Source organism: Strix aluco, chromosome 3, assembly GCF_031877795.1.
Source record: "Strix aluco isolate bStrAlu1 chromosome 3, bStrAlu1.hap1, whole genome shotgun sequence".
Lineage (NCBI taxonomy): Eukaryota > Metazoa > Chordata > Aves > Strigiformes > Strigidae > Strix > Strix aluco.
Genome location: NC_133933.1, coordinates 43,116,528 through 43,132,323, shown reverse-complemented (window position 1 = coordinate 43,132,323; position 15,796 = coordinate 43,116,528). Strand labels below are relative to the sequence as shown.

The following is a 15,796-nucleotide window of genomic DNA, read 5'->3' as shown; positions in this document are numbered from 1 at the left end:
ACAGAGCTTTGGCAGCTCCAGAAATCCTTAGGAGACTACAGTGGATAGCAGACAGAATGTGCAGATAAAGAACCTTAGAAGTCACTTACCAATTCTCTTTTGGAGGTACTAGACTCAGAATGGTCTAGTGATTAGTAATAAGGCTGAGAGCCAGGAATACACAATTTATAATCTAGACTCCTGTATCAAGTTGCTGTCTATTTTGAGCAATCATCTTTAGACTTTTACAAAAGTGCCCACTTGTTAAGCCCTTCAAAGTACTAGTGCCTAAATTGATATGCCCCAAAGATTTTAAGACTGAGTGTTTGTGTGCTCCCAGAGAAGTCGTTGGAGTATCAGCTATGAGGTGTTTCAACCTGAATGTCCCGGTATCGGCGTACCTGCAATTACTGGACATATTTTGCAAGCGTGGCCCTTGCCACACCATGCATGGCAAATAGGAAGACTGCCACAGTCCTGTTGACTCAAGTTCACACTGGAGTTCCAGCATGTCTAGTACAGCAGCGCAGAAACAGCAGCGATGACCTGGCCATCTGCCAGCCCAGGCGCATCACCATTACTATCAAAACATTCTCAGGCACAGCAGAGTGAGATGGATAAGCAGTACGGCAAGCAGTGAAAGCAAAATCAGCCACTAACAAGCACTAGATACTAATATAGTGAGGCAAGCAAGCCCCACGGCAAGCACAGAAGCCTGCTGATCAATAGCTAAACAGCAATAACAGCTATAAATTTAATCTAGCGCATTCCAATCAAATCTGTCATCTCAAACCTTTTGAGTTCCACATTGGCTGCCAAAAAGGACTGTCGTGGTTTAACCCCAGCTGGCAATTCAGCCCCACACAGCCGCTCGCTCACTCCCCTCCAGTGGGATGGGAGAGGGAATCGGAAGCGTTAAAAGTGAGAAAACTCATGGGTTGAGATAAAGACAGTTTAACAAGCAAAGCAAAACAAGGAATTCATTCACCACTTCCCATCGGCAGACAGGTGTTCAGCCATCTCCAGGAAAGCAGGGCTCAATCATGCGTAACGCTTACTTGGGAAGACAAATGCTGGTCAATCCCAATGTCCCTCCCTTGCTTCTTCCTCCCCCAGCTTTATATGCTGAGCATGATGTCATATGGAATGGAATATCCCTTTGGTCAGTTGGGGCCAGCTGTCCCGGCTGTTTTCCCTCCCAACTTCTTGTGCATGTCCAGCCTCCTCGCTGGTGGGGTGGTGTGAGGAGCAGAAGAGGCCTTGATGCTGTGTAAGCTGCTCAACAATAATGAAAACATCTCTGCATTAGCAACACTGTTTCTGGCAGAAATCCAAAACATAGCCCCATAGCAGCTACTATGAAGAAAATTAACTCTATCTCAGCCAAAACCAGTACAGTATTTTCTTGCATTTACAAACAAAGCCATCAGTATTCCTCAGCTTTCTAGGAAAGCCTGCCTAGTTTTCTAGCAAGCACAAATGTTGTTGTTGCTGCACATCTCAAAGATTAACTGTCAACAGGGAGGAATTGTAAGAAAAATGTTTTGGTTATCACGTTAGCTTTTCTATACAGTGTTACACCTTTTCCTTTCCACATACCAGCTTTATCTTTTCTGTAATACTCCCCACCTCAGAGTGACCACAGAGTCAAAGTGAAATTCTGAATCTGATTAGAAACATGCTCATTTTCTGGTTGTCTTTGGATACTTGCTTTCTATGAGGTGATTGTGTTTGCCCTTTTAGTCCAAGTTTGGGGGGGAAAAAACAAACAAAAAACCCCAAACAAACAAAAAACCTGATAGCTTTACTTGATTAACAGAAAACATGTTTTTCCTAACTGGCATCTCGACTTTTCTTCTGAAAGTTCTGCCACTTCCATGCTTGTAATTTTGGTTTCAAATAGCTGGTTGAAAGCAAAGGCATCACTAGGAAAAGGGTAGTAAATCTATTTCAGTAGTCTGCAATTAAAATATATAACTTTGATATAGCAATAACTTGGTATACTGGAACATAATTTTTTCTTATGTTTGCATGCCCATGTTCTTGGTTTATACACAGCTTCTCAGTGTATAAACCCTTGGTAAGCATATATTTACTGTTCCTTTTTGCACTAATCTGTTAGAGATAGGCGTTATAAAACTACCCAGCCAGGGTGAAGTTGTTTTTTAAGATGTTGCAGCTAGACATCTTGAGTGCTTAGGCAGAGAGATCCCTTGTTCAATTCCTAGCCATTGGCTCAGATAGCAGCTATTACAGCAGCATTTAATGTCAGCTTACACATTTTATTAAGCTAGAAGTGCTGGAGATTGAGTTAGGTGTTCAAGTATTTTATATGTAGTCTGGTTTATGTTTGATTTTCTTGGTCCTCGGCAACTGCTTTGGAATGACTTTTGTTCTCTATATTAAACCTCCTTAGCACTTTGAGTTCTGAATGCAACAGGGAAAGTTTGCTTATTTCTTGTGTCAACTCCCTGGTATTTCTTTGTTTTGACATACCTATATTAACTCAACATCCATCTAAGAGAACAAGTCTTGAAGAACTGTTGTGATATTTAGGGGTTTTTTTCCAATGGTTGTCTTTGGCAGAGCTATCTTGTTACAAATCCAATTTTAATTGTTCTATTATAGAAATGTCATCCTAAGGAGAAAGAGAGACAGATTTGTCCATGTCATAGCAACTACGGTGCAAATCAAGGAACTGCCATCCTGCTTAACTCCATGACTTGCTCTGTTGTTGAAGAGCTTCAGATATCAAGATGTTAGGCTTAGTGAACTGACACATGACATAGAGGATCTTTAAATCTTTTTGACACAGCAGAGCAGCTTCAGGAAAGAAAGTGGCAAAAGGCTGCTGCAATGGTATTGTCTGGCTTCTGGGGGTGGACTAGGAGTAATACAGAAAAAAATGAAGAACTTGCATCCTTTTATGTTTATCTCATTAATTTCAAATATTCATATTGTAAATATTTCAAATTCTATGTATTTGAAATATTTGTTGTAATTATTTATTGTAAATAGGATATAAACAGGTAGGTTGTTGGTGCTGTGATAGGCAATATTTTTAGTGTCTTTTATCCAAAGATTGTTCTTTTCTCATCAGTCAGGAAACCTCCATTTCTCCATTTTACCACACTGCACTGTAATGCTCAGGAAAGCTCAGCAATGTCTTAATTTGGTCAAACATAAGGAAACAATAGTCAGTTACAGAATTCAAACTTTTCAACTCATATCAGCAAACACAGTACTTCTGTTGTAGGTAATTTTAAAACTTTCTAATATGATAATAAAAAAAGTTTCTGAGATAATTTTTTGTTGCTGTAACAAGATAAAACCCAACTAACATTTTGGCAAATCCATTTGTGTGAGAGGACTTAATATTTCTTTGTTGTTTGATATTCTTTTAAAACATCTTTCCTAGAATAAGAATACATGTATTTAGTCTGAATATTTCTATTTTACCCAAACTAAATATGAATCTGCAAAACAGATGTTTAAAACTATGATTAAAAGTACATATTATATCCTTAACACTCTCATGAAAATTATAGAATCCTAATGTTTCTTTTTTTACTTTTGCAGATAGCTGAGACCTATTTTCAAGAGGAGGAATGTATCCTTTTACTTGTAGAAATTGTTACGTGATATTAAAATAATCTGGCATGATAAAACATAAAAAACAAATGCTTTACCGCTGACTCACAGGTTGTGGGTCAGGGTTAGAAAGAAGTAAACAACCATAATTTACCCATGAATGAATATACAGTATGTTAGCAAGTCCTTCTTAATCAGACAGCTGGAATATGAGTTAAGTAATAAATCCACTTCCAAAAGCTGTACTGATGCAGTCAGTAGTTGTGCACAGACAAGGAAGTAAGAAAATATTTTCAAAGAACTTCTGTTTTTATAGGATAAGTTCTGTTCTAAGTATTAGTAACTGGGAATATGTCCAATCTAGATAGGGTATGTATTCTATTATATCAAATAGGGCATTGTTACAGTAAGAACAGCATTAGCACAACAGTGGATTAAAATATGTACTAGAAGTGTCTAGATTAGAATAAAAATACCAAACACACTGAGCTAAGGGAGATCAGCAACCTGCAAACAATAGCAACATGTTGTTTGGCAAATGCTAATTAGTCAAAACCTTATCAAGGAGGTTTGAGAAACTGTCGTAGGAAAATATGGGTAATTGCTTCTGGGAACAGCTAGTTCAATGGTGCAGTTTATTTTGATTTGTTCCTAGATAATACAAATAAGTTTGGTCAAAAAGTTATCATAGTTGAACTGCTGCTAATTACTCTGATATATGTCAGTAATTGTGGGAGTGAATAATCATGTTAAATGTTAAAGTGAAATTATATTTTTAGAAAAGGTGGACTGGGTTTTCCTCTGTTTGCTTTTTAGGGAAAATTATCAGACTACAGAAAGAGACAAGAGTGGTAAGACCTTAAGGTATATATGATTCACTATGATGCATCATAAATTACAGAATCTGTGCATACAGATTATTTCTTTATGATGTAATTTGTTTCAAACAAAATACAGCAAATAGGTAATTGTAATGGTTAAATAACAAAGCATAAGAAACCTGGAAAGGTGTCATTGAAACCTAGCCAAATTATAGTCTGTAGCACAAAACCAATGAGATAACTGTCACAATATTATAAAAACAATATATAAAATAAAATATCCATCACTGTCTTAGAAGACTGTACTTCTGTCTTAGTCATCCTAGTTCAAAAGCATCCATCAGAAAATCCAAAATACACAGCACAAATTAAAGGCATGGAAAAATTCTGTAGTAAATTATGGCTCTTCGTGGGGATATACAGTAAATTTAAAATGTATTCAACAGTATGATAGAAAGACAGTTTCTTTTTCATAGAAGGTGCTTTAATCGAAGGACCCTGTATTTAAAGCTGATCAAAGGAAATATTTTTAATGCAATGTACACCTGATGTGTGGAATTCAACACCACTATATAATACATATTTATGAAGGATATCTCATCTGTACTTGCAACCATCAGTTTCCTGAGGTTAATAAAGAACTTACTTGATCATGTTGCACTGTATTAATTATCCATGACAGGCATTTTAATTCATCCAGTGTAGAACTTCATATTAACAATAATTCAGGGTTTGTTGCTGTGATCCTCTAAGGCTATCTCTCTGATCTGTAATTCTGTTTCTAATAACAGATTTCTTGAAGGCAGGAAATATTCTTTCCACTAATATTGTTGTTCATAAGCAGTGCTATGTGTATGTTGCATGAGGCTAACAAGAAGAACAAGTATTGGTTATGTTTTTGTAATAATTACTCCAGTATTTTAATTAGCATTAATAATGGAAAATATTTTTTCTATATTACTAAGAACCTCATTCACTGTACTTCTATCTTCATTGTACTGTAGAATTCAATTTTAAATAGCTGGCAAAACATGGCTTTAAACAGAACAGCTAACAACTGGGGCTTGATGGAACTAGAATTATCCTGACTATTTCAAAATATATAACTATCAGAATACCTTTGTGAATGTATTGATAACCCTAAGGGAGGGGAAGAGTTCTTCATATAGAAGAGAAGTAAGCAGAATCTTCAGGAAAAAGAAAAAGGTGAAGTCAGCTGTCCAATGGTGTTGTATACAATGGTTGAAAAGAGGGAGGGTATTTTTTGAAAGTTTGAGTTGGGGAAATTTTTTTAATACTGTTTCCAGCTGGTAAATAGAAAGGAGCCATATTTTCAATTAGTTATGGTTATTAGCATCAAACTGTATTTCTTGAGAGCTACATGCTGGTATTCGTATAATTGTTTTGCTTTTCATTCCCCAGAGATTTCATTTTTTGATAAGAGTTGTCAGCATAAAAACATTTTGCTCATTTCTTTTCTGGAAAAACTTTTGTTGGACTTAAGGCATGTGTAGAGGGGTAACTGAGAGAACAGGATTTTCAGTTTTGGAACTTTTCTCAGCTTATTTTACTACTTACTTGCTGTTTTCGTGTAATTTTCTATTTTCTATTATTTACATCCTTGCACAGAAATCTGGATGCTAGCCATTCATTTTGATTCAGTTATGCTGAATTTCAGGTACATAATGATTGCCCTTTCAAATATGGTGCCAAATATAAATAAATCATAACACATCCATGTGTGCATTTTTCTTTAACCTTCCATTCAGATGAGAAGGCAATGAAGTTCATTCAACTTGAACGACTATATCATGAGCAGCTGCTTGCAAATCTTTCTTCCATACAGGAGCAGTGGGGTGAGTACAGGCTAAACTAATATGGCAGAAGAAAGAGTTAATTTGGTTTGTATTTCTAAATAATAGAGTATACATTTTGCCAGCTTAAAAATGTTACATAACAAAACCATCATTTATATTAGAATTTCTCTGAGCTTGTTACAAGAAAAGTATTCCTGCTTTAGATTTCTTCTCACACATTTCATGAAAAAGGTGCAAAGTCACCTTTTTGTCATCCTTTATTCTATTAGTTGAGACTGATTGATCCACCGTTGTTTTGAGCTTATTTTTGGTTTAGGGTTGGTGAATCTGATATGATGAAAATAAGGTGTCTTGTGAAAATATATAATGCTTTTTTGCATAGTCTGAAACAAGATTGTAGAGCAAACACAGAAAAGTCATCAATATTTCTCCATTAATTAGTTTCACATATATGTTTTATGTTAAGCAAATACTACTTTTACAATACTTTGGGTAAAAATGATTTTGATTTAATTTAGAAAGAAAATGGAAAAGAGCAGTTCCTAGTGCAGTTACAACACTGAGGAATTCAGCTAAAGAACTGAGTGGTGAAGAGCTGGAAAAGCTTACTAGAGTTTGCTCTTCACATCAACAGTAAGTATAAGAAAATATTATTACTTTTCCAGTACTAATATGTTAGCACAGCTGTTTTCTGCTTGCCAGCATAGGCGTTTTAAAATAGTCAGTGTCAAAATAAAAGTTGCATCCCATTGACTTCAGTGAATTTGGTTATAAAGTGGTGGTTCTTTTTGATATGTAACTAAAATGTTTCTGTTACCATCAATTTTCACAATGTTTTAATATGGTTTGAGGAATGTATAGGGACCAGATCTGAACTGTTTTCAGCAACTCATTCATTTGCCAGAAAGGAAGTTTTGAGTTTTAGTATTTTCAGCCAAAGTAAAAACTGAGTAGCGTTAATTTAGGAAGATGAAGACTGTAGAACGGATGGTGGTGCTTGTGGCTAATACCTATTGTTTTAATAATTGTTTTTAAATGCAGTTGCCCAGCATCTCAGACTCCAGCACTCACACCTATCCTATAGGATTTTATTCCCAAATTTTCCACATTTTAGGACAATTCCCTAATGCTTTAAGTCATTCTCGTTATCTTCTGTTGATTTCATACAAGTTGCGTAAACATTATGAAGCAGTGATTCTATAGTTCCCTGGTGTGGCAGTATTCTGAAAAGTTTGAAATCTTAGTTCATACCTGTTTTGCCTGATCCATCAGCCTCCTGAATCAGTATATCACAGTAACACAAACTTTTGGACAGTGCCTAAGGTGCTCTTCTGAGTAGTAACACATACGGGATAACCATCAGGAAGGAGATCTGTTATTTCATGGGTGACTGTCCTACCTGCTAGACATTGAGTTTAAAGGACAGATGGAAAAAATTATACCAGCTGCCACTGAAAAATGATCAGCCGATGACAATAAGGAAACTAACCACATGCAAAGGCTGTAAAAAGACCAACCTGTGACAGGGGAGTTGCTCTCAATGAGATGGGGAGAGAGAACTTTTTCAAATACATTTGCATTGGCGTAGCCAGTCGGGATGTAACAAAAGCCAAAATGCTCCTGTTGTTCATAGAGAGTATGATTTGGCTTCCACATTTTTTTCTTCTGGGTGACCATACAGAAGTTTGTAAACACCCAGGCTGACTGCCAGAACCCGGGCAGGGATTGTTTGTTTCTAGTCTGAATGCGTTTGGGAGGGAGCCCCTGGAAAGCGTACTCCTGCATTTCCACAGGAGGAGGAGGCAGCTCTAGCGCCGTAGCTGCATGTTTACACCCACAGCCTGCTGCTACTGAGAGATTGCACTCCGAGTGCCTGCAGGGTTCCTCAGCCTACATTGCCTTGCACATGACCTTGCAAGCCCACAGAAGGATTAAGATTCAAGTTTATTGCGATTTATGTGCTGCAACAGCTGCACCTCCCTATTGTCACCTCAATTGTCACCTTGTTGAGAATAACTTTGCTTTCTCCTTCTCATTCTTCCTTGCAGCCTCACTTCAAAATACAAAATTTCATCATTCCCAGTTCTGAGAAACCCTGCAATTTGACAAAAACTAAGGCTTGTGTTCATTTGCCATGATTAGTTCTCTGTATTACTACTCTTGCAAACTCTCTAGGCAAAAGCCTATTTGCTTTTATTGTTTCCTTCTTTTTTCCTAATCTTTCATCTCAATGTATTTTGTAATTAAAAATATACTTTAATTTTTAATGAATAACATGCTGGTCTCGGAAAATGTGAGCATTTTGCTTTTGTAATTGAAAGTAATGTATTTTTCTGATACTCAAGGGCTACAGCTACACACTGGACATGTTTGTTCTTTAAAGATAGTTTTGAGTGTCCTTTATTTGAAGGTAAAATCTAAAAGTCAATGCAACATTTAAAAGCTTTTGTTAGGGAGTATGAACATCAGTACTTTTCCCTCTTGTCTCTTCTACTTTTATTTTTTTTTCAGTAGCTTTAAACAAAATGCCCAACATTTTATCTTCATTGCTGTATGAAAGGCTGCGAGACAGATTGTGCATGATAAAACACATTGTGCATGAATCTCTACACAGTTTGCAAAGTCTGTTCTGCCTGTTAGCAGTGCTGACTCACCTGCAAATCCCGGTGGAGTGGGAGCTGCTGTATCTTACAGTACCCAGAAAACGTGTCCCAGTGTAAACAGTCTGTGGAGAGGGAAATACATTTTGTTGGGTTTTTTCCATTCCTCAATGTCTGTGACAGTGATCAGTAGTTTTAATACTAGTAGATACTGAATCCTTACATGATTTTGAAAGTTAGTAGAGTTCCTTCTGAGCATAAACTTTTACAGGAATTTAGATCGCTTGATACATTGCAGTAAATTTTCTTTTGACTGCTTTCTCAATTAGGTCGAGCAATGTTTAAGCTAATCGGTCTTCTGATTATATTCACATATGGTACAGATCTGTGCTTCAAAGTATGCTATCATGCTGACACTGTTTCAATTTAAGAAAAGTTCTGTGCTAATACTAGAGCACAGCAAAGGCTTATAAGATTTCAATGACATTTGTTATGAAGAATGTTGCTACTAAGTTGTTTAATTTATTCTTTTTTTCTTTATTGCTGCAGGCCACAGGCATCCAAAAATAAGGTAAGCAGCTGTTTAATTAAATTCTGCTTTGTCAGAGATTGCTAATAAATATATTTTTAGTGTTATTAAATATAATCTTTCCAGTTCAGTAGAAACTGTTTGGATGTCTCAAAAAGTTATAGTGTTCCTGTTTAGTTCAAAAAATTACCAGAAATACTATCATATTTTACAGCTAGTAGCTGCAGAAAATACCTGGGAAAGCGGTTGTTTGCTTCGGTTAATGGAATCAAAAAATTTAAAGGAAAGCGAACCTGCTGCTTTTAAATCAGGTATGTGTGTGTGTATGTACATGTGCATAAGTTTGTTTTAAATGTTATACTGTAATGAGGTATTCCTATAAATACTATGAAGCTATTTCACTTGAAGCTACAGCATTTTTTGGATTCCCACAGATTCATCCATTTGTGCGAATTTTAATTTTTTTCACAACTGCACAATGGACATACTATGTAATTTTAATTAGTCGTTGATATTCAGAATTGTGATTAAAGTAATTCTAGCCTCCATCAAAAAAAGGCTTTTAAATGTGCATGCATTTATAGCAGCCTACATAAGCTACAAAATTGTGTAAAACTAGAGACAAAATACATAAATTTGTATCTTTATAAGATAAACAATCTGATGACAAATATTCTGAGTTGTGACAATTCGATATAGTTAACAGGGTTAGTAATTATTTTAAATTACATGCAGTATACTGATTTTGAGACACATTTTTCTGTAACAGCACAGAAAATTAGGAAGCTTTTGGGGGGTCTGGAAGAGAAAAACACACTTCAGTTAATTTTTTTCAGTACACACTTTTATGTCAGCTTCATTTTCCTCCTCCTGCCTTGGGGCAGTGACTGTTTTGTTTGAGTAATTTGTTAGAAGCATTGGGTTCTTATGAAACATTCACAAATTAATGAATTGTTAAAATGGAGACAGAGGGGTAAAGAGCAGACTACCAGGCTGTGCTTTATCTTTCCTCTCTTTCAGCAAAAAGTTATTTTTTGCACCACATTCCAGTTGCCAAAATTGGCCTAAATTGAGTACCTTTCCTCAAAACCAGCTAGAATTTCTCACAAGATGAGGGTTGGTCTAAGTGACCTCATGCAGTTCAACCTAAACTATTCTACAAGTGTGTATCAGCCAGGGTGTTCAGGAGAATCAGGAATTAATTAAGATACAGTCACAGTTCTCTACATGTGTGGATCCTTCTCATCTTCATCCTCTTTTACCATGACTTCTATACCGCCTTTTCTCTGTCTTTGTTCTTGTAACCTAACTAAGCACAAAACATTGAAAACATGAAACAAACATGTTCTACAGCTCAGAAAGCAGATCAAAAGAACCCAATGCTTTTTATTTTTGGACTGTTGAAAATTCCCATGGAAAAAAACTAGGCACTTACATTTTTTCCATTGTTTTTATTCAAAGTGGGAACAAAAGCTTTCTGGAGAGCAGATTTCTGAACATTTGAAACTTCTGAATTAAGAAGCATTTTGTGTCAATGTTTAAATGCTGTAGTACAACATCTAGACATATTAAACTTAATGTGGAAGTAATTAATGGTGTAAATGTCAAAATGTCATCAAAATCTTTGGGTTCCTGTGAAATGTGTGTAAATTAATAAAGCTATGTCATCTGATAGAAAGCAGTTCTGCTGAGGATTTTCCAGCAGTGCTAAATACTTTTTCAGTACAAAGATATGAATATTTCAAGCCTAACTCAAGTTTAAATGCTTAAGATTTGCAGAAGATGCATTTTAAAAGGTTAGCACATTCTTGAAGAAGCAATGTCTTCTTGCCCTGACAGGTCTCTTAGAATCTGTTAAGGCAATGTGTGGTCAGTTAGCTACTGCTGCCCCTCACTGAGTCAATGCATCAGCAGCATGGGGCTGAATGTTTTTGTTGCAGTTAGAAGGTTTTGGGTGGGGAAGGCATCCGTATGAACTAATACAGAAATTGGACAAAGATGATCCATAACTCTGAATTTGTATACACCGCTCAGTGCTGTGCAAAAAATCTTCAAGCTGTTGACTGAGTGACCCAGCTAAGGACTACAAGCAATATGACCACCTGGGACTGGTTCTGGATTTTGCCTGAATCCCAGCAGAATCCTGTGCTATAATAACTATACAGTTCTTCCAAATATTTAAACTAACCTGTTCAGCATTAGCCTAAATGCATGGGTCTTCTCATTGAAAACTTAGAATGCTTGTTTTCTGCTTTTTGGGTGGGGTTTTTTCCTGACATCATGAAAAATGAGAAGTAAATGTGAAAACTTTTTCTTCTTCTCCTAGAAATGTATCTGCCAATCTGCAGGAAGAACTACATAACTCAATTAGCTGCTAGTAGTAGAAGTCTGACTTACAGTGAGACAGGAGAAGGACATTCTCAAGTGGTTTGAAGACTGTCCTTGATATGAATTCAATATGCCCAAAATAAGAATTTATCTAGCAATTATCAATAAGTATACATAGAGATATATATTACATTGTGGAGCTTACTGCACTGTACTATGGTAGCATCTTTGAAGTAAAATCATACTTCCTTACTAATCTAAAGCAAAAATTACTCCATTGACTTACTGCAGGCATTTGGGAACATAGTTTGAGTCTCTGTAGGCAGTTGATCCTAAAAATTCATGATTCCTATCTCCTGGGGATACAGTGACCAAGAAACAGCTTTATAAGAAGTTGGCTATTCCAGATTCCTGGGAGAGTCACTGAATTAGTTTTCTGCCCTTCTGAGCAAGGATTGCAAATGGTCTGTTCTGTTACATTTTCCTTTCTGGCAAATTTTTTCTTTGAGTCTACCAACAGAGAGAGCTGGGTCCTTAAAACTATGTGTGTATATTAAAAGATGAGGTTTGATATATCCTATATCCATTAATTTCTTCAGTTTCTGACCGAAAGCCTTAATAACCCTAGTGTTAACTAAAGATAATCAAATTCATGTGTTTCATGAAACATTTTCTAATGAAATGATGAATTTAATAAAACCCTTAGCATAAGTTTGCAGCGTGTACCTGTAGACCTGTTTACAAGGTGAGGAGAAACTGCTTATAACCTGTTTTCTTCTAGGTCATATAGGATTTGTTTTTAAATGGGAAGAGGGACAAAGATGGAGAAGTGTGAATCCTCCACTGGTAGAATGCCGTAGGTCAATACTCTCTCTGCTAGGCTGTCTTGGATTAACAGGATAAAAAACTGGTGTCTACAGGTTTCTGTGATGAACAAAGGAAGTGTCAATTTTAAAGTAACTCTGTGTGGGAAAAATAAAAAAATTCTTAAATTACCATAAGTGCTTTTGTTGCTAGAATTTTTTCAGTAGACACTTTGTTGTATCTCTGACAGTGAGATAAAAATTATTGCTGCATTGGTGGGTATATCTTCATTTAACTTAATAGAAAAAACCTTTTTTAAGTAAGTGTTCAAATATTTGTCTTAACTTGCCTTGAGTCTGTAGTGGTCATGGGTTGTCTAAAGCAGGTGTTCTGAAGTAGGTGTAAAGAAAATATTGAAAGCTGCTAAAAATTTGATGTGGAATGTAACAACGATCATTACATCTCAGTTCCTGTACATCTGTAGTTAGATAACAGTGCTAGGATCATTTATTACTCTCTTAGGAACAGAGCCCTGAGTTCAAGAGCCACCTTTCATGATAAAGAATTTGATTTAATTTCTGATTCCATTTAATCTTTGTTGCAGTTGGGTCTGCCAACAAAGGTGCCTGTTGTAATGTGGATGTATCACTAGGAAAAATTGACAGATGGTAACAAAATCTTGTACCAATAATCCAGGCTGTGTTTGAACTCGTGACCTATATGTGAAGGGCTCAGTATCCTGTTACAAATCCCTTGAGTTATCTACTCATCTGTGTCTAATTTTCAAAGAGTCCCTGTCTCATACCCATTTCTTCTTTCAGTGTTTCACAGAAGTTAGGTTTGCTGTACTCTTTCTGTCTGTTAATGTTGTTCTGATTTTTTTTTTTTTCTGCATTTTGAGATCGTCGGATGTTCTCTTTTTCAATTTCCAAGCCTGTTTTTTCTATGCTACCTTGTATTTCATTACCCTTTCAAATGGGGATAGTTTAGAATTTAAGAAAATTGTTCAATACAATTAATTAATACAAACATTTCTTTAAAGACTAATGAATGTGACCCTGTTTCACGTAACAAGTTCAGGAGATTGCTCAGATTTTAAGAGAGGTTTTATCAGGTGAGAAAGGATAAGACTGGCATAGAGATCTTCAGTCATTCTTGTGAGTATGTATACAGTTGATAAGGGCATTGTTTGATCTCTTCATTAACCTATTCATAAGACCTTTCTGCTTTTTGCTATGACCAAAAAATGCAAATTAGTGTTTTCTAGAGGTATTAATTTGTTGCTTGAGGTTATTACTATTACCGTAACAGTAGTCCCACTATAAAATAGTCATAACTTAGTTTTTATTTAAATAAAAGACGGTTTCTGCTTGCTTTGGTATTCTAGTTCTGAACACCCCCTTTCTCTCTTCATAAGCCTGAAAGGGGAGATCTGGCTTTGAGCTTCTCATAATGGCTAATGTCTAATAATTTTATTGACAGCTTGGGCTAACCATCTACTCCTTCATCAACAAATCATGCCAACAGAATGTGAATTCACAGAATTCCCCTTGTTTCACTCCGAAATTTCAGATTAAAAAAATCAGGTTTCATTTGTATTGTAAATGTGAATACAGAAATAAGCTGCATTCAATTGCATTTTTTAATATGTTAAAACTAATTTACGTATCCAGAAAGCAACATCATTTTGTGCAGCCTATTATGTAAAATATTCTGATTGGGTATTTAATTTAGCACTAATGAAAGGAGTTAGTTTCCCACTTAAAATAATTGAATTTAAAATTTATTAGATTAGTATGATTTCACCTTCTTTAACAGAAATCTCCCTGTGTGATACATACACTAGCATCAAAATACAGTTTTCTGTAATTCAGGGCATTTGTCTGAACTTCAGGCCTCCAAGATGCACTCACATAAAATATGCTTTAGAAGGAACGTGGCTGTACAGAAAGATACTTACGTGCATACTGTGCTTGAAGTCTGGGAGTAACTCTTTTCAGGAGGGCACTAAAGCACGTGCTTTGCCTGCAAGGATGTGTGCAAATACTTAGCTGAATCAGAAGTCAGCTTTTCAGACTACTAGCAAAACTTTTAGTCTGACTGCAGCGTAAAATACCTGCCTTTTATGGGAGTGCATTTTAAAGCATTAGGTTACAACGTTATCAAATCACAGTATACTCTTTCCCCCCTGGGCTGATGCTTTGAATCATTTAAAAACACTGGAACTGTTTTTCCTGTTGCACATAGGTACTGAAACTTGTCCTGTCATTGAACCAAAGAAAGAAGAGAAACAGCTGAGCACTAGTTCTCCAGGTGAAAACAAAACTGAGAGACAGACAGAGGCAGCAAGTCTTTGCGTAGCTGCGGGAAAGGACCACATGGAGGAGCAGCACTGCAGTGCTGAATCAACATTGGAGCCACACACCCAGTCCACAGGGAGAGTGGGCAGGCCTTCCTCGGGCTGTTTATCATCTGGGGATGCCGGTAAAGATAACAGTTTGCAGCTGAGAGAAAGGCAGCTCTCTAAGGATGCGGAAAAAATAGGAGGCGCAGCTGAGGACCCTGGAGTGAAACTCCCACTTGAGCCAATGGTAGATGCTTTGGTTTTAACAGATGCTGATTCTATGCCTACTGATTTGGTTCCTACTGATAAAGATGTGCAAGCTGATAGAAATCTGCTCAGATCAAAACATGTTGCTGGTTCTTCAGAAATTGCTAGTGGCCAGCTTGAAGATAGTGGTTTAAAGCAGCAACAGAAACAACCTGATGATGATGAAAAATCTTTGTGGGACAGAACTGCATCACATGTATGCTCTGGGTGTAATAAAGTGTCTGAGCATGAGAGTACTGCCCATCCACAAGTATGCAAGGAAATGCAGAGAACAGCAGGACAGCAGGAGAAGGTAAATAATGAAGAACAAGAAGATTTATTCCTCAGATTTTTAAATGGTAATATAATAGACACTGAAGAATCATTTGCAAACTTAGCAAACCAAGAGGACTTTGACGCTGTTCCAGATATTTCACCAGAACGAGCATCTTACAACTCATTGGAAGCTTTATCACTAGATGACAGCTTTTCTTCTCTTGATGAACTTGCAAGAAGGATAGAGATTGCTGAGGTAAATACTGTGAATCCTATAAAATCTTCCATGTTTATCTCAATTGAAGTATTTTAGATATTGCCAACTTTAAAATGTGTTAAATATTACTTCATATATCATTCTTTTAAATCTGAAATCTACACTTATTTGATTGTTCTGAGTTAATTCAGAAAAAAGTTTATTTTTGCCCGTTTGCCTCCTTGACCAGCAGTGCTATGTGTTC

The 15,796-nt window shown here is 36.3% G+C and overlaps 1 protein-coding gene across 11 annotated transcripts in view; it reads left to right on the top strand.

Moving 5' to 3' along the window:
- Positions 1–15,796, top strand: part of CNST (consortin, connexin sorting protein) — a 52,894-nt gene that overhangs the window by 23,443 nt on the left and 13,655 nt on the right. For all 11 annotated transcript variants that reach the window (XM_074818333.1, XM_074818332.1, XM_074818322.1 and 8 more), the window contains 6 exons: positions 3,559–3,589; positions 6,161–6,247; positions 6,727–6,841; positions 9,358–9,379; positions 9,552–9,648; positions 14,717–15,591. In XM_074818333.1, coding sequence (XP_074674434.1) covers positions 3,559–3,589; positions 6,161–6,247; positions 6,727–6,841; positions 9,358–9,379; positions 9,552–9,648; positions 14,717–15,591 — 1,227 coding nt within the window. The remainder of the gene's footprint in view (positions 1–3,558; positions 3,590–6,160; positions 6,248–6,726; positions 6,842–9,357; positions 9,380–9,551; positions 9,649–14,716; positions 15,592–15,796) is intronic.